Source organism: Notolepis coatsorum, assembly GCF_963971535.1.
Source record: "Notolepis coatsorum genome assembly, chromosome: 13".
Taxonomy (NCBI): Eukaryota; Metazoa; Chordata; class Actinopteri; order Aulopiformes; family Paralepididae; genus Notolepis; species Notolepis coatsorum.
Window position 1 is genome coordinate 123,493,410 of NC_140177.1, and position 19,419 is coordinate 123,512,828.

Here is a 19,419-nt window from a genome sequence, read left to right on the forward strand (position 1 = left end):
TGAAGCACTTTGAGCTGCAATTCTTGTATGAAAGGTGCTATACAAAATAAAGTTATTATTATTATTGATTGACAGTGAACTCCCCCCCCCCCCCCCCCCCTGACAATGTTGTCCACTCGTTCCCCCTCCCGCCACCACACACACAGGACTGACTCGCTGTATGTGTTCCCCTCCTGCAGAGAACAGCACCAATAACTCTACGGGGGGGCAGTCCCGGGCCATGATCGCAACCGCAGCACGGCGGAGGGACAACTCTCACAACGAGTTCTACTACGAGGAGGCCGAGATGGACCGCAGGGTCCGCAAGCGCAAGGCCAGGTAGGAGAACCGCTGGAGCTTTTCCTCTTTTCAAATGTAGTTTTTTTTTTTTAAAGGAACACGCCAACATTTTGGGAAATTAGCTTACCGTCTTCTCCAGAGAGAGACAAGAAGATGGATACCAGTTTCCTCTCTGTGTGTTCAGTAGAAAGCTATCTGGCTACACGTTAGCCTAGCTTAGCACAATGAATGGAAGCGGACAGTCAGGGCTGTACGCTAAGCTTTTTCACTAGGGGCACACTTGCCCCTAAATGATCAATTTAGGGGCAAAGAATATTTTTTAGGGGCACATTTTTAAATAACAATTTTACCATTATTAAAAAAATATGTTCCTCCTGCCTCATTACTGTGGTCCTTTTATTTAACATTTAAGTGCGTTTGTTTTCAGGTTTGTATCTTTTATAATGAACCAACTGAGAAAGTGTGTAAATCACTAATAGACAAAAACAACAAACTGTGTGTGTGTGTGCGCGCACGCTTGTGTAGTGCTCCTTGAATGAGATCACCACAACACACACACCATTGCATTAATAAGGCGGACAAGAAACTCTGCATACATTTGTTTCACAATGAAAAGTGCTTTAGAAATCAAATGAATTATTATTATTGTAAATAACCCCATGAAAGGTTTATTATTTTTATCGGTAATTACCTGCTTCATATTTGTGATGTTACTGGTTTCAGTGTGTGCCTAAAGTGATCAATGTGTTGGGCCGTTTATAGAGATCTATGCCAATTAATGTTTATGACTTTTTTTTTTTTGTATTTAATTTTTTTATTATTTTTTAAACACACATATAAACAAACATGACAACACACGATAAGATACACAAGCATTAATACACAGTGTATATCCAACGAAATTACCATTTATACCAATGTCTTATACAGGATATACCCCTAATACCTGTTATCTAAAAACCTACACACATATGCTCCAGCTCGAACCCCCCCCCTCCCGGACCCCTCTTTGGATAGTACCTCCATTATCCCTCGCTCCTAACCAGACACTACCATTATAAGCTAGCTTTTATTCTCTCCACCACTTCTAACCACATTGTCATTTTGGATTCATTGAGACCCAGAATTCTTGCTGTAGATATTTCTTGATAAATCACATCGAGATATGTAAGAAACCAAACTTTCCGGCAAATTTTTTCCGGTTGAAACCAGCGTGATGCGATCAGCTTTTTAGCTACTGTGATACCCGATAAAACCAATCTCTTTAGCTGTGGATGTACTGCAAACTCAAAAACATCATTCAATAGTAATACAGAGGGGTGTACAGGTATATTCCAAGATAAGAGTTTTGATAATTGTTGGGTCACATCTTTCCAGAATATCTTAACTGGTGGGCAGTCCCAGTACATGTGCATAAATGTCCCTTCATCCCCATTTGTACATTGGGAGCATTTGGAGTCTTGTTTAAGACCCATTCTGTTCAGTCTTATAGGAGTCAAGTATGTCCTGTGAATATAGTTAAGATTGATTTGTTGATGGTCCGGGTTCCTTGATGTAAGTCGGACATTTGCTCAGGCTCCTTGCCAATCAAAGTCACTTTCCAGGTCTGGTATATCCCTCCTCCAGACAGAGTCTAGTTGGAGGGTTTCATACGAGGACGTTAGTAATTGATGATAAAAATCTGAAACAAAACCTCTCGATGTCTCTCTTTCATAGAAGAATTTGTGGTATCTGTGGTGTTCAATTGGTATGTCTAATGGAACACCGTGAGACTTCAAACATAGCCGTAACTGTATGTAAAAAAGCCATGTGGACTTGGTGAGATTAAATTTTTTGCATATTTCTCCATAACTACAAAACCCTGTTTGTTAAAGACATCCCCTAATGAGTGTATGCCTTGCTCTTCCCATATAGGGAATCTTATAGGTCGTTTTTCAATTAAGAGTGCATTGTTATTGAATAAGGGAGTATGATTGTGCCATTTATGTGGGTTAGGATATTTTTTTTGTGTTTCACGCCATATCCGGATCGCATGAGTAATTATGGGGCCAAATTTCCGTTCACAATGCTTGATTGGTAGTTTAGTGTATGCTATGTCCTTCAGTCTATGTGGGGCTACTATGTTTTCTTCTAATTTTCTCCAGGATACTAATGCTTGGGGATCAAACCATGTTGTCAATGGTCTTAATGTGTACGCCTTAAAATAGTGGAAAAATCTGGAAATGCCATGCCACCGTCTGCTTTATTTCTCTGTGCGGTGGATCTTTTTATACGTGGTGGTTTGTTATTCCAAATAAATTTGTATGTGGAGGAGTGTAATCTTTTCCAGTAACCCTCTGGAGGGGGTAACGGTAGCATTGAACTGAAGAAGTTGATTCTAGGTAGTACGTCCATCTTAACTATTGATATCCGTGCCTGTACTGAGTTTTTAAGTTTTGCCCACCTATCAAGGTCGTCTTTGATTTTGTTTTGGATTTTTGTGTAATTGTGCTTCACCGTTTGTCTTATGGTGGGGAATATTTCCACTCCCAAGCATCTAAAATGTTTTACCATAGGTATCTCTCCTGGGAGGGTTATATCTTTTTTTGCAGGGGTGTTAAGTGGAAGGAAAGCCGACTTCGGCCAATTTATCTTGAATCCCGATAAATCACCAAAGTTCTCAATCAACTTGAGCAGATGAGGCAGTGTGGTGTTGGGGTTTTGCATGAACAGTATTACGTCGTCCGCATATAAACTAATTTTATGTTGTGTGCCCTTGATTACGATTGGTTGTATGGATTGGGATTGTCTTATATATTGTGCTAAAGGTTCTAATGATAGATTGAATAGTCCGGGACTAAGAGGGCAACCCTGTCTAGCTGAGCGTGATACCGGAAATATTCCGGAGGTGATTATACCTGTAGTAATCATGGCCGATGGGTCTTTGTATACTACTTTAATCATATCAATGAAACCTTTACCTAACCCCATCTTCTCTAATACTGCCCATAGATACGACCATTCCAGCCTGTCAAAAGCTTTCATTGCATCCAGGGACAGCATCGCCTTAGGTATGGTGTCGTCCTTGTCGGCATCTAGTACGTGCAGTATTCGTCTTATGTTATCAGTGATCAGGCGGCCTCTTATGAAGCCAGTTTGGTCCGGATGAACTAAAGACGTCATATGCTTTTGTAATCTGATGGCTAATACCTTAGAGTACAGTTTGATATCGGTTCCGAGGAGGCTTAAGGGTCTGTAACTACCGCACTTGGTGGGGTCTTTGTCTTTTTTGAGAAGGACTGTTATGAGTGCAATATTGTCGTTCTTATGGAAGTTCCCCTCCTTGACTGAGTATAAGATCATATTTAGTAATAAGGGTCCAATTATGTCCCAACAAGAAAGGTACATTTCTGGTGGGATACCGTCTCTTCCAGGAGCCTTACCACTTTGCATTTCGGATATGGCCTTCTTGAGTTCCTCTAGTGTGATCGGTGTTTCTAACTGTTTAGCGTCATCCTCTGAAAGTTTAGGGAGAATAATTTGATTAAGATATGTGTCCATTTTGTTTTGATCGAAGGTCGTTTCTGATTTATATAAGTCTGAGTAGAATTCTTTGAATGTATCGTTTATTTTTTCAGTGTCTGTTTCAAGTACTTGTTGTGCTCTAATGGTAGTTATATCTGCAAATTTTGCATTAATTCTTAATCGCATGGCTAATAGGTGACTAGGTTTAGAACCTTGGGAGTACTGCTGTTGTCTTGTGCTACGTATTTGTATTTCCGATTGTTGTCTGTATATGGCATTGATCTCTTTTTTTAGTACATTAACTTGATTTTCTAGTCGAGTTGAGTTGTTGTATTTTAAAGAATTAAATAACGTTGAGTAAAGCGTTTCCAGTTCAGACAGTTTTGTGCATTGATTCTTGCGCATTTTGGAGGAAAAGCTATCAGTGAAATCCTTGATCATTCCCTTTCAAGTTCAAGTTCAAGTTTCTTTAATAGTTGTCATACAGAAGTACAGAATACTTTTGTACAAAATGCTTCTTACTGTTGCGCTCCAGAGACTGTGCATGACAAGATAAGTATGAAATAAAAACATAGTAAAAATTAGAAGTAAAAAAAGAGGTCACAGTGTTCAGTTTAGACATATGTACAATGTTCGTAGACGTAGTTACCATACAATATACAATACTGTGCAGTGTACTAATATACAATACTATATAGTGCAAGGCATAAATGGACGAGGTGCAGTTTAGGTACAATTCACAGTAGGTGTACGAGTTGTAGTGCAAATCCTTTATCAATAAATATAATTTTACCGACGTCCATATTATTCTGGGGTCTTGCACCGAGTTTGCATTCTCCCGTAGGAATACTATAAGAGCTTCTTTGAGTTGTGTAATGAATTCCTTGTTATTAAGCAGCATCGAGTTAAATGCTAACGGCGTTTAACGTTACTACTTCAAAGTGACAGCAGCCAGCTGACAGGTGACCTAATATACGTCACCAAATACCCACACCGTTCCCAGAATCCCCAGGCTTAAAGGAGCATTCCTCTGCTCCTCAAGTCCAGTGAATGTCTGCACCAATTGTGCGTGATAAGTGTCACCACAGTATACCAAATGTTCCTTTTAGGAGTAAATAACAGTGATCTGATAGTGCATTGGGTATCATTTCCACTTCATAGTTATCAAATAGTCTCGGGGATGCAAAGACATAATCTATTCTGGATAATGTGTTATGTCTCGCAGATCGACAAGAGTACTTTCGGGTCGTGGGATTAAGTGATCGCCATAAGTCATTTACACCTGTAATCTTCGACCAATCCTTTAATGCATTAGATGAATTCTTTTGTTCGCTGGAAAAGGCGAGGTAAGATTTGTCCATCCTTGGATTCCAAATGGCATTAAAATCCGCACCTATTATAAATGAGTAATCGGGAAGGTCTAACATTGCATTGGTTAGTGTAGAGAAGAAACCCTGTTCGTACAAATTTGGGGCATATACCGCTGCCAACGCTATTTTCCTGTTATTGTGTACAATCATAGCTATAGTTATACGACCATCTGCATCAGACCATACTCCCTTTAATTCAATATTTAACTTACGTCTAACGACTATGGCTACACCTCGAGGTCTCGTACCAAAAGAAGAGTGACTAATATTATGATATGTGTTGTCCGCTAACGTATCTGTCTTTCTCTAAAATGTGCATTTCGCTTAGTAGAGCCACGTCCACATGTTCTTTTTTCATCAGTGTGAGCACGCTTTTGCGTTTGTGTTGTTTATTTATCCCACCAGTGTTCCATATCATTATATTCAAACTAGCCATAATCTATACATGTTGTTGTGTAGTTTTTGGTAATGCTTCTGGAGTGCGAAGCTACAATAGATGTACATCCGTCCCGTTGAGAGCCGAGCTTAAAAACATATTATATACAAATAAAAATCCCCTTTTTCCCCCTCCCCCAGAGAGTCGTACAGGCCTGTGTTCCATAGACGCATCCTCCGCGTATGACTCCCTCCCTTAGGCCACCGGATTGCCCAAACTGAGCTTTGTAATCCTACTCTTCCTATGCTAATTGCCATAGGATCTAACACTTTCATTCTAATTCAATAGAATGTCGCTTTTGGTCTTGCACCTTCCCTTAATGTACTAACAATATTATGAAAAATGAAAAAAAGAATACCTTCATTGATATATTCATTTGAACCTTCTACTAACTTATGTAGGAAACATCAGAAAAAGGAAAAGATTGGAGACAAACACTAACACCTTAAAATGAAGAAAAATAGAAAAGAACAATGAAAGATAAAAAAGGGAGTGAGAGCTAAAATAAAACTCAACGTGGAGAAACCACTAAAATAAAATTGAATACAGAGATAAAAGAGAAAAACAGAGACTTTTAGAGCTACATTGTGCCAATCTCTAAATCAGTGGAGTGATTATTTAAAATATTAGAATAACCTTGTTGTGCTCATACATTTAGATGTGGCTGATTTTTTTTAAGGCCTGATTAAACTTCAGTCAATTGATCATATGCTTATACACACCGGATGTTAATGTTAAAGTTGCAGGCCTTCGTTGTAATGGTGCATTCTATTCTAGAAGGTTGTAGAATACTGCTGTTGTGTTCCAGAATGATCTTCCTACCCAGGGTTCATGACTACTAGTATTTTCGGGATATTCCTTTGTGTCCCAGAGCAGTCGAGCGATGAGCCCAGAATATTCCAGATTGTTCCCAATGTCAATGATAGATTCTTGTCTCCACGGAGACCAGAAGTAAGATGGTCATTACGAACCATATTATACACCTTGTGCCTTGGTGTTGCCGGCATGCATATCATCTGCTACTTTTGTTGAGTCGTGGTAAAGTCATTCTAATAAAATTACTGAAATACAAAGAGAAAGAGAGAGATGAGTAGGCTTATCTGGTGCGGGACAGTGTTGCGTTCTGCCCTGGGGGACCTGCTCCATGTAGCTTCAAGTATTCCTCTGCGTCTTTAGGCGTGCGTATTCCTTCCCTCCGGCCGTCTTTTCCCACGATCGATAATAGTGCCGGGTATATTAGCCTTGGCCTGAGGCCACTCTTGAACAATCTCTGCATCACCTCCTTGTAGGGGAAACGCTGAGCGATGGCCTCTTTGCATAGATATTCGTAGATAAATATTGAATTTTCACCATATTTCAGTTTCCCCCTTTGGTTGCGTGCACCTCTGATGATGTCATCTCTTATTATTGTCTTGCGCAGAGTAACAATGATGACTCTTGGACCGTTGCCTCTTTGTTCTCGAGTACCGATTCTGTAACATTGGTCCACTATCGGCTCTGTGGTTAGAATGTTGTTACCCAAAATCTCTGCTAACACTGTTGGAAACTTGTCGTCTGTGCAATTGACTGATTCATCAAGTCCCACTATGCGGATATTATTTCGCCTGTAGTAACGTTGGGTCTCGAGCAGCCTCTCCATCGCTTCATCTTTGACTTGTATTTTCCTCCGACATGCTTCTTCCACCTTTTTTATCTCATTCGTTAACTCTATCAATCCATCATTGGCGTTCTTCTCGTTCTCTTTGACTACCCGTGTAATTTCTGTCACCGTATTCTCCACTGTCGTGATTCGCACAGACTGTACAGCGACCGCTTTCATAACCTCTTCGAATTTAGCATCGATGTGTGCGACGTGTAATTTGAAAGCAACCATCTGTTCCTTAATCAGGATAGTCAGAGAGTTGAAGTCGGGTTGTGTAATTGCACTGCCTGTGTCAGTTGATATTGTAGGTGCAGTGAGGGGACCGATGGATTTGTTGGCGATTATCTTCTCAAAATCCTCTGCTTTATCCTTCACGGTACTTTTTCCTGTCGTTCCCGTTATGTTGTCATCTATTGTCTCCCTCTCGGAGCCAGTCGCCGTTGGTCCCGGTATATTCTCCATTATATTCCCCCCATCGGGGCTTGTCAACAACGGGTCCGCCGCAGCATCGCTTGTTATTTTCTTTGAACGTGTCTCAATCGGCGCCGTTGGAATTCCTGCTTTGTGTTTCTTTCCACCCTTTTTCTTATCCTTACCATCCATGTTGAGTCTTTTTTTTTTTATCCACTTTTTCTCCCATTTTTCTATATTTTCTCCCATCCCAATTTCGTATCATCCAATTCAACCCTCCCCTGTCACGAACGCTGTTTCTTGCCTCCCACAAGCCGGCTGCAATGTGGACTAAGTCATACATAGCACAAGTCCCCTCCGGTACTTGAGGTAACAGCAGTCGCATCTTTTCACCTGCGCAGCTCGATCTCTCAGTGGCGAGGAGTAACGCGTGGGAGGCTCACGCTGCCCCCGACACTTCCTGATTCTACTGCGCAGGCGCACCAACCGACTTGTAGGAGTCGCTTGTTCACAACGCCCGATCCCCACCCTTCAGTTTCCCTCCCCGTAATACGGCCAATGTGTATTACTGCGGACGACCAGCTAAACTGAAAACAATGTGGAGAGCTGGATTCGAACACGCGAATCCTAGCGTCTCCACACTGGTGGCGAGTGCCTTGCCCACTACACCACCTAGCCGCCACCATCCATGTTGAGTCTTTATGTCTTTTGATATAGTTAGTAGAAGTTCCTATTAATACATACGATGTGGTTTAATCTCATTGGTATTTGTTAAAATAATGTTTTTGAACGAAATTAACGGTGACAGGAGCGGAGCTGTTACCAAACGCGTGCACTACATATTGTAGTCAAACCGGAAGTAGAATTTAAAGAGTTGAGAGGTATTTGTATATGTGACCTCTATTTTGAAAACAGTGTTGCGACGCAACCTTATTTACATTTGCGCTTTTGACAGTGAAATGTCCAGTCCAACTTAGCTCGAAGGAAAGACTAATCAAAAAGGTTTAATTGACCCGTATGAGGCTCTTACGGTAGATTGTTTATAGAAGTGGAATGTAATACTATGCAAAACGAGAAATAAACAGTGATTTTACCAGCAGTATAGTTGCAAGCCACTTTCATTTCATATACGGGGAACCGTGACAATTATTAGTATTATCTTATTTGCATATTGTTTCATTATTAGATAGATAGATAGATAGGTTGATACTTTATTGATCCCCGGAGGGACATTTAAGTAGACAGTATTTCACGTCCTAATAGTGGGCTACTACTACTCACCTAATGCATGGCTGAACCTGAAGGTTAGAAGTGTCCGTGTCCCCGTCAATCAATCATCACATCATCACGTCAATCATCATCATCTTATCATCTCTCCACATCGGACGTGGTTGTCATAAGATGGACTGATATCCACTCCGTTCTTCTTGCAGAGCAAAATTAGCGGCTTAAACTTATTGAAAGGAAGTTCACATTCAGTTTCGTTTAGATTGTTCGCTAGGAATTATGGGATTTGGTGTTGGATGTATAGACTCTACGCAGACAGGGACATGGTCTTTAATCGCACGATAGACTACAACTACCAAGTGGCCCAGATTCACTCCACACGCAAATATTTTTTCCACACAGGCTATCGCTGTTGCCGACAGATTCTTTCATAGCACCACGACATTGTGTCGCACTGTACAGCCCTGGTTGTGGGCTAATGTTTTACAATTTCTTTTTATCCAATTTGTATGGATTAATTAAATTAATTAAAAATAATAAACCTTGCATGGGGTTATTTAAAATAATAAAAATTCATTTGATTTCTAAAGCCCTTTTCATTGTGAAACAAATGTATGCAGAGTTTCTTGTCCTCCTGATTAATGCAATGATGTGTGTGTTGTGGTGATCTCATTCAAGGAGCACTAAACAAGCGCGCGCGCACACACACACACACACAGTTTGTTGTTTTTGTTCTATTAGTGATTTACACACTTTCTCAGTTGGTTCATTATAAAAGATACAAACCTGAAAACAAACGCACTTAAATGTTAAATAAAAGGACCACAGTAATGAGGCAGGAGGAACATATTTTTTTAATAATGGTAAAATTGTTATTTAAAAATGTGCCCCTAAAAAATATGTGTGCCCCTAGTGAAAAAGCTTAGCGTACAGCCCTGACTGTCCGCTTCCATTCATTGTGCTAAGCTAGGCTAACGTGCAGCCAGATAGCTTTCTACTGAACCACAGAGAGGAAACTGGTATCTATCTATCTTCTTGTCTCTCTCTGGAGAAGACGGTAAGCTTTCCCAAAATGTTGGCGTGTTCCTTTTATTCATATTCAGACAACTTTATTGATCCCGCGTGGGGCAATTCATATTGTAGCTTCACGAGTAACAAAAACAACAAACGGCAAAAACAAAAACATCTCAACGACAGCACGGCAACAACAACATTCCATGCAACCACACAATCCAGTAAAAGTGAAAAACAGACAACTAAGTGTAAAAGGCTACTTAAAATTACTACTATCTGTGTTTAAAAGTCTGATAGCCGAGGGGACAAAAGATTTGGCGTAACGGTTGGTCCTACTTAAAGGAACGCCATAACGGCGGCTAGAAGGCAACAGCGAAAAACGCTGAGACAGAGCGTGGAGGGGTTGGTTTGTGATGCTCGTCCCCTTCTTGACCACCTGCTCCGTCCAGAGAGAACATAGGTCTCTCTGTTTTACTCCAATTATTTTGGAGCACACTTTCACAATATTATGTAGGCTGTTCCGTTTGTAAGATTCAACAATCTGGACATCCAGGGCGGCTAAGTGGCGCAGTGGGCAAGGCGCTCGCCACTAACGCAGGAGATGCTGGGTTCGAGCCCAGCTCTCTGTGTTGCTACCAGCTTGGCTGGCCGTCATACTAACACAATTGGCAGTGTTAGGGGTGGGAAAGCTGGTGGGTGGGGATTGGACGTTGTGGACAGCGACTCCTACAGGTCGGTTGGTGCGCCTGTACAGCAGAATTCGGGAAGTAACGGGGGCAGCGTGAGCCTCCCACGCGTTACTCCTCGCCGCTGAGAAATTGCGCTGTTCAGGTGAAAAGATGCGACAGCTGCCTCCTCGTGTACCGGAGGGGACACGTGATGCAAGGCTTCGTCCACATTGCAGCCGACCAGTGGGAGGCATAGTCTAGCAACGTTCGAGACATGGGAGGGGAGAATTGAAGGGAGAATTGGCGAGGTGAAATTGGGATGGGAGAAAAATAGGAAAATAAGGAGAAAAGGTGGATAAAAAAAAAAAAATCTGGACATCCTCGTCTGGAATTACACTAGCTACACTGGCTTGATTATCGGAGTTGTGTCTTAAGTCAATTATCATGCTATTATTAAGCTTCATATCGTCTCCTGCCACTGGTTTGCTGAATCATAGAATACGTTTCCTGGTGACGGAACATCTATCTAAGTCGTCCTCGGACGGGCCCTCCATCGGTGCTTCCAGTCATCCCGATCCTCCATGCATCTGGCTAGCTCGCCGGTGCTTTCTGTTCCCGCATCTCTCCTGAGTACGTCCACGTAGGTTAATGTGGGACGTCCTCGTGATCGATGCCCATGTGTTGGTTCCCACAGCACAAGTTTGCTGGTTGGCAGCTCATGGTGTCTCTGGCAGTGACCTGCCAGCCTCATTCTCCTGACTGCCACTTTATCGCTCACCTTTAGCACCCCATCATACAAGTTTGCATTAGTGACATGCTCATCCCTGTTGATGTTGAGCACCACACGCATCATTCTGGTGTAGCACCTATCCAAGGACTTCTGCAGGGTGGGCTTCAAGGTCCAGCATTCACTGCCATACAAAAGGACAGACTCAACTGTTGCATGAAAGAAGTTGAGTTTGATTTGACGGGGGAGGTTGGATTACCACACACTGGTCATGCCGTTCAGAGCCCTCCACGCAAGCGCCTTCCTCCCTTTAAGGTCTTGCTCGGACGAGTTGACCCACGAGCCCAGGTATTTGAAATCACCGACTTCCTTTAGAGCAGAGCCTCCTGTTGTCCTTAGAGGTGGATGATCCGGGAGGATGTTATCCATTATGACCTCGGTTTTCTTGGCATTTAGCCTAAGGCCAACCTTGGTGCACTCCGTCTCCACTCTGCACAGGAGTTCCTGTGCCTGCTCCACGTCGTCAGAGAGCAGGCTGATGTCGTCCCCGTAGTCAAGGTCTGTTAGGACTATGGCGGGGTGTCGTCTCGATCTCCTTGGGGTTATTGTGAGACCAAGTTCCTGCTCCCGTCCATTGATGGCCTTCCTGAGCGCATAGTCGAGGACTATGACGAAAAGGAAGGGGGCAAGGGTAGGGCTGGGCGATATGGCCTAAATATGATATCACGATATTTTCTGACCTTTCGGCGATACACGATACGCATCACGATGTTTTTCTTTTTTTCCCCAAACAATTCATTATGAGGCTTACCAAGACAGTATTTGAGTTTGCAAGCTAACATTAAAGACAAAATAAAATACCCATGCATTTAGCATTTTTATATTATATATTAGATTTAGATTATTGGATTATTAGATTATATATTGCATATATTTAGCAATGAGATATTATATGATTTAGATATGAAATATGATGAATTGAAAATGGGGGACCCTGATGTAAACAAGACGAAAGTCTTTCTCTGGTCTGCGTCCTCCAGTCCACTGTTGACTGTTGTTGTATTGAGCTGTACTGTATTGTACCCATGCTGCAATCTGTTAATAACGTTTTCATTCATTCAGTCGGCAAACAGAATCATTTTGATTGACAGTCGCGTCTGCCAATTACGTCACATCGCTTGCACCCGCCCTGCTGTTCTTAGCACCAATCGGCAAGCGCGTATTCATTTTTTACTTCCGCCATTGGAGAGCTCAATGACAACAACAATGGCAGCGGTAGCTCGCCGCGGCCGACGTTTAGCTTTTAGCTACGCAGAATGACTAAACGACTGGAGGCATAATGATTTTACTGCAACGGATGTTATAATAAAAGCCTTTCCATACATCCGTCTGATTGAAAACGTTATTAACAGACCGCAGAATGGGCACAACTGAGTCAGCACGGGCTGAGATATGAACGACTAATGCTTGCTATATCTAGGTCGACCTCGGCCGTTGCTATGTAAATACGCTGATGTTATTGAAAGTGTAACTATATAACGTTAATGCCACAAAACGAATGCCTTTGTTATCATAAGTAGTAACTTTTGATGCAGTAGTGTGTGTGTGGGGCGGCGCTGTTCAAAAGTGTCAACGTGTGGACCAGATTGACGCGACACAAGCCTCTTGGGCAAAACATCACGATATCCACGATACGTTTAAAAAGTGTATCGTTAATGAACTGTACCCGATATTTATATAATATCGTCATATCGCCCAGCCCTAGGCAAGGGTGTCCCCTTGCATCACTCCAGCCAGTATGTCAAATTCTTCACTGTTGCCGTCTGGGGTTACCACCTTGGCCCTTGTACCCGTGTGCATGGTCCCTATGGCCCGGAGTAGATTGGGAGGGACTCCGTAGGCCTCGAGTATCCTCATCATCACGGCTCTGTGTATCGAGTCAAAAGCCTTTTTGAAGTCGATAAAGCACAGTACCGCTGTCAGGTTGTTCTTCTTCAGCTTTTTGTTTTTCTTCCAACGAAACAGATTTGAATACAAGAAGCAGAAAATTCTTCTGCGTTTCAAGTTGTTTTATTTGTCACGTATAAAGTACATGTACATTACAGTGAAATGCTTGGTTCTGTATGAGCCCCTGAGAATGTGCTTCATACAGTAATAAAGTAAAAGACGAATAAGTCCCAATACTATACAAATATACAATCTACAAACTAAAGTACAACCTAAGTACAATGAAGTAAAATGCAGACAATGAGGTACAAAAACATTAAAAGGCTAAATGCAAAAAAATGTATGCATGTAGTGCAAATCTCTAAATAGATCAAATATGGTGTAGTGTTAAAGTGAGTGTTAAGGTGAGCGTTTGTTTAAAGTGTGGATGGATGGGTTGATGTTACATAGTCATTGAGCATCCTGACTGCCTGGGGATAGAAGCTCCTTCCGAGTCTTAGAACTGGCCATGAGACTACGGAAGTCCTTATGGGTTAATGTCCTTATGGGTTAATTTTTTAATAACGTTTAACAAACGTTGATAGAAATGCTACACTATCCAGTGTACCAGCTAGGTCAAGAAGGGGACATATAATGGTCACAGCTAAGCTTGGCTCCAGAAATCAGCTGGTTTGGTTAAGTAAGACACTGAATCTCATAATTTACAGGTCAGGTGCTATAGATAAACATTTTATGTAGAGTAAACTTTATTTTTATTTTATGGTTTTAGAACAATACATCCACAGAGCTTTTAGAAGAGGTGCGGAATAAAGTTATTGCCCCCCCCCCCCCCCCCCCCCCAAGAAAATGATTGATTAATTAATTTATCATTTAAGTAATGTTTGCGGGTCCAAAATACATGTTGTTTACATGTATCCCCTCCCCACTTCCAGTTTCCCTGTGAGGAATGCACCTGATTCCATAATGATTGGATGCTGGTGCTCTAGTGTGACATCTAGTGGCTGAATGTTATCTACAGCAGGGGTTCCCAAACTTTTCAGGCCGCGACCCAAAAATATCAGTGTCAGAGAGCCGCGACCCCCACTATTATAGGAGGTAAAAAAAAAATAAGAATTTAATTAATAATAATTATTATTATAATTTTCTTTAATAAATGGAAATGTATGGTTGAAACATGCACACGTTCAAACGCGCACACACACTAATAAGCATTGGAGGCTTTTAACCAGGGCCGGACTGGGGAAATCATTCAGGCCAGGAAATATAGCCCCAGTTAGGCCACTTTTTAAGCAGGGGGTCTGGGTCCCCCACCAGGACATTTCTTGTTACAAAGACTTAATTTCCTGCATTCTGGTGCAGGCATTTTTTTATTTGTACCCTTTAAATGCCAGTGTTTGTGATGGCATCACAAATTATTGTTAAAAAACAGGCTAGCATTATGTATGATTAGCAACAACAATGATTTTGATGGATTTTCAGTTTTTTTGTAATGTCAGATTGAAAATAATACAATCTTTTATTCAACTTCAGCCCTGATCATAACACCACATATTAATTGTATTTATATAACCCTTTAAATGCCAGTGTGTGTGATGGCATATGTGTCACCTCACAGCGCTTTGTGCCAGATATCTACATTTCAATTTTTCAGATTATTCCAGATTGCTAAAGTACAGAATCTAAGCTTTCAAATGATGTGTCATATGTTGAAATCTGAGAATGTTTTGAACACAATGTGCTCAATTATAACTTCTAAAACTGGCTGTGTTCTAGAATACTTAAGGGGGTGAAAAGGCTTCTCAAAGGAAGGTCACTTTTCACACTTCAGACCGTTTCAACTGGGCGTCAACAAAACCCCCTCCAGCAACGCCCCTCACCTGAATAACATTAACATAATTAAGTGCTGCCATCAGAGTTCTCTCTCCTCAGGACCCCTGTCTCTCCAGGACCCCCTATCTGGACTGTATAGGACTGTGAAGCTATGTACCCCCCCCCCCATGCTGCTTTGACACCAGAATGATTGTTAAATCTATGTCACAACGAGAAAAAGCAACAAAGTCCTCACTCAGTGGCATGGGCCTAATGTTATGTAGCTCTGCAAGCTGCTTACACACACACTTACCTGATATGCTAAGAGTTAAAAAAAGAAGAAGAGAGTATTTGATGAAGAAACTGTACATTGTATGAGGTGGGGTGGGGGGTAGTTATGTCACATACACACATCAAGCTGCAAGCAGAATTATTGTTAAATCTATGTCACAACGAGAAAAAGCAACAAAGTCCTCACTCAGTGGCATGGGCCATTCTCTGATGCATAAATAATAAAATAATGTATGATTGAAGACATACACACTGTCCTCATATCCCTCCTAGTGACACATACACACTGTCCTCATATCCCTAGGGGTGCACCGATATATCGGTCGGGTATCGGTATCGGCCGATAAGTGCCTTGTTGACTGCTATCGGCCGATGCTCAAATGTGCCGATAGCAGTCGCCGATAAATACCCATCAATTTGTGTAGCGTCAAAAGGCAAAAAAAAAAAAGTTCACTCGCGACCTACCTGCACAACGCCCGCCGTCCCACACACACACACAAGCTACTGCATCAAAGTAACTAGTACTTATGATTAACAAGGCATTCGTTTTGTGGCATTAGCGTTATATAGTTAGTGTTACACGGACAATAACATCAGCATATTATTATTACCCATAGCAGCAAGGCATTACTCCGAGTCCGTTCATTAGCTACCGGGAGATGCAAGACTAACGTTACTGGTGAAAATGTGATTTGCGTTGGAATACTCCTTTGTCAACTTGCTGTACTTTGCTTGCAGGTCTGCAGCCAGCATTATGAATAGCCCCAACATTAGCCAAGGTAACGTTATGGCTAAACCTTTAACAATAGTTAACGCTAGCTTTCGGTTAGCTGTTCAATGCTATTAATAACACAACTCCCCGTCAACACCCTCTCTCGGGAAGATGGCATTTAAGAAAGTATCTGCTGTTAAAATGAAGTGTTACACGTTCAATAACAAGCATATTATTTACCCGAAGATAGCAGTAAACAAGGCATTACTCCGTTAGTCCGTTCATAGCTCTGTTCCATTCCGTTGCTCATTCCGTACCCAACTACACATTCTGCAATCTGTTAATGAAGTTTTCAACCAGACAAATGTATAGAAAGGCTTTGTTTTATTATAACATTTGTTGCAGTAAAATCATTATGTCTCATTTGGTCATGCGTGGAGCGCCGGTCGGCGGGCGCCGGGCCGGGCAGCTAACGTAGCTACGTTAAGTGTGTTCTTCTGCTCTCGCAAACAGAACAATGGCGGCATGCCCGGAAGTAGAAAAATTTATAAACGCTTGCCGATTGGTGGTAAGGACAGCAGGAGGTGGGTGCTAGCGGTGTGGCGTAATTGGCCGAATCGACTGTCAATCAAAATGGTTCCATTGCATTGGTTGAAAGCTCTGGTTGAGAGAATAGTATCCCGCTGCAGGCCGCAAGAATGGTTCCATTGCATTGGTTGAAAGCTCTGGTTGAGAAAATAGTATCCCTCTGCAGGCCGCAAGACGATACTGGGAGATAGTGATACCATAAACATATTTCTTGATGTTTCCTTTTTTTAAGTAAGTAAAGAGGCCTACAAATACAAACATACACATACAAATATACAGTAGTTTCATTAAAAAAAAAAAAAAAAAAAAAAAAAAAAAAATTTACAAATACTTATATACAAATATCGGTATCGGCCGATAGTGTTAGTTGAACAATCGGTATCGGCGGCCAATTTTCATATCGGTGCATCCCTACTAGTTACACATACACACAGTCCTCATATCCCTCCTAGTTACACATACACACTGTCCTCATATCCCTCCTAGTTACACATACACACTAGTGGTCTGCAAGGGCCTTGAAATAAAGCCTGAGCCCTGCCCGAGCCCTTGAACTTCAGGCCCTGCCCGAAAATAAGCCCGACTGTAAATAATATTTTAAGCCCTAGCCCGCTGAAAACCCGAAAAAAAGTATTATTATTATTATTATTAAAATATAATTTTTTTTGTATTTGTTTTAAATATTCGAAACACGGTTTTATATGAACGTAATAAATAAACAAAACTAAGAAGCATTTACATAGCCTGTTTCGCAATGCCGTCTCTCCCAGTGCTCTCTTATATCTCTGACTCACACATCAGCCTCGTAAAACGTATTGAAGGCTATAGAATCTTCTTTGACACACACACGCACACACGACACACAATAGCCTACTCAGTCAAACAAACAAACAGAAAACAGAAATCAGATTTCGAGCAGAGCAACGTAATGAAAATCACAACAAAACAGGTAGCGAGTCGAGACCCAGCAAATAATAACATCACTCACCAGACGTCAGCAACGCGTTGAACACCGTTAACAAAACCGGCTACATACATCCCAAGAACAAATTAAAACGTTCGCCAACTGGCTATATTCCAACACAACCAATCGAGTTGAACTTGTCCCCTAGCTGAGTTCTCCCTGCGCGCTGCAGTAATTACATCCAAATGTTTCTCTGGCGCAAAAGAGAAAGCGAATCTTAAAACGAAGGTTATCCTATAACCCTAGTTATATGAAAAAAAAAAAAAACGCAATAAAAAAATTTAAAAAAAAAAAACGGCGGTGCCCGGGCCCGGCCGAGCCAGAATTATTTATTTAAAAAAAAGCCCTACCCAGCCCGAACCCGCCGGGCCCCCTCGGGCCTGGGCAAGGTTGCAGTGCACTAATACACACATCAAGCTGCAAGCAGAATTATTGTTAAATCTATGTCACAACGAGAAAAAGCAACAAAGTCCTCACTCAGTGGCATGGGCCATTCTCTGATGCATAAATAATAAAATAATTTATGATTGAAGACATACACACTGTCCTCATATCCCTCCTAGTGACACATACACACAGTCCTCATATCCCTCCTAGTTACACATACACACTGTCCTCATATCCCTCCTAGTTACACATACACACTGTGCTCATATCCCTCCTAGTTACACATACACACTGTCCTCATATCCCTCTTAGTTACACATACACACTGTGCTCATATCCCTCCTAGTTACACATACACACTGTGCTCATATCCCTCCTAGTTACACATACACACTGTGCATGTTATGTAGCTCTCCACCTTGCTATCTGAAACAATAGCTATCAATATAACGTTAGCAACTTTAACTTACATGGCTGTGTGGCTAGCTAGCTAGCTAACGCTAACGTTAATGTAGCATGAGCTCGTCGTAATAACACAATAAACATGACATGGTTGGTGTAACTGAGGGGTACAATTCCCTGACTGTATTGAGAGTATGGTATCATTAAACCACTACTGAGTTATGTACTTTAATTACTGGCCATACAGTACACAGGTATATATGATGAACACCCACACAATAACACGGCTTAACAAAGAAAGTCCTGTTTGGAATATTTATTAGAAGAGCAGCAATATTATATTACAGTATTGAGAATTAGGGTCGCGCTTGTATGGCGAAGAATGTGCATGAATAGGTCAAGAGCGTAAGTCCATGAGCATATTACGATGGGGATAATTAATACCACCTGTAGCATAAGAATTATATAAGGTACACTCGTAGTCGGCTGGAGATACTAAGGGGGTTCCCTCCGGTTGTAAGCCAGCAGGGGAGAGGAATGTTCGGGAGCAAAAGTCTGGATCAACAAGGAATCAATAAGCTCCAGCTACGGGAGTCGGTACATATACTCCCCTCGATCGGCAGACAAAAGCAGCAGCTATAATCCAAGTATGCGTGACAGCATGGAGGAAAGCCAGCCAGCCTCTTCCTAGAGACGGGCTCGAGTGATGCTCCTCACGGGTAGATCCCACACAGCAGCAGGTAGACGGTTCTCTGCTCCAGCAGCCACGGTACCAAAGCAATAATAATCCAGCCGGAAAAGGCTCTGCATTCACCGGTGTAGATTCTCCTGTGCACGGTACTTCACATTAACTAGGTCGAACTTGACGTTATTTCACTAAGCTCTGACACTTTTACTATCCTATTCGCACGCGGTTCTAAGTGCTCTATTTAGACGCAAGGTTGCTCACTTCACTTGGTCGTTGACTCGTGGTGAAGGCTTTACTAGTAATGAACGGACTGCTGCTGTTTCCACCTGCGCCGTATTTATACGTAAGGTGAA

At 41.8% G+C, this 19,419-nt stretch overlaps 1 protein-coding gene across 2 annotated transcripts in view; it reads left to right on the forward strand.

Moving 5' to 3' along the window:
• Positions 1 to 19,419, forward strand: part of LOC311239156 (vang-like protein 2) — a 41,650-nt gene that overhangs the window by 12,547 nt on the left and 9,684 nt on the right. For both annotated transcript variants that reach the window (XM_084327412.1, XM_084327413.1), the window contains exon 5: positions 180 to 318. In XM_084327412.1, the coding sequence (XP_084183538.1) occupies positions 180 to 318 (139 nt within the window). The remainder of the gene's footprint in view (positions 1 to 179; positions 319 to 19,419) is intronic.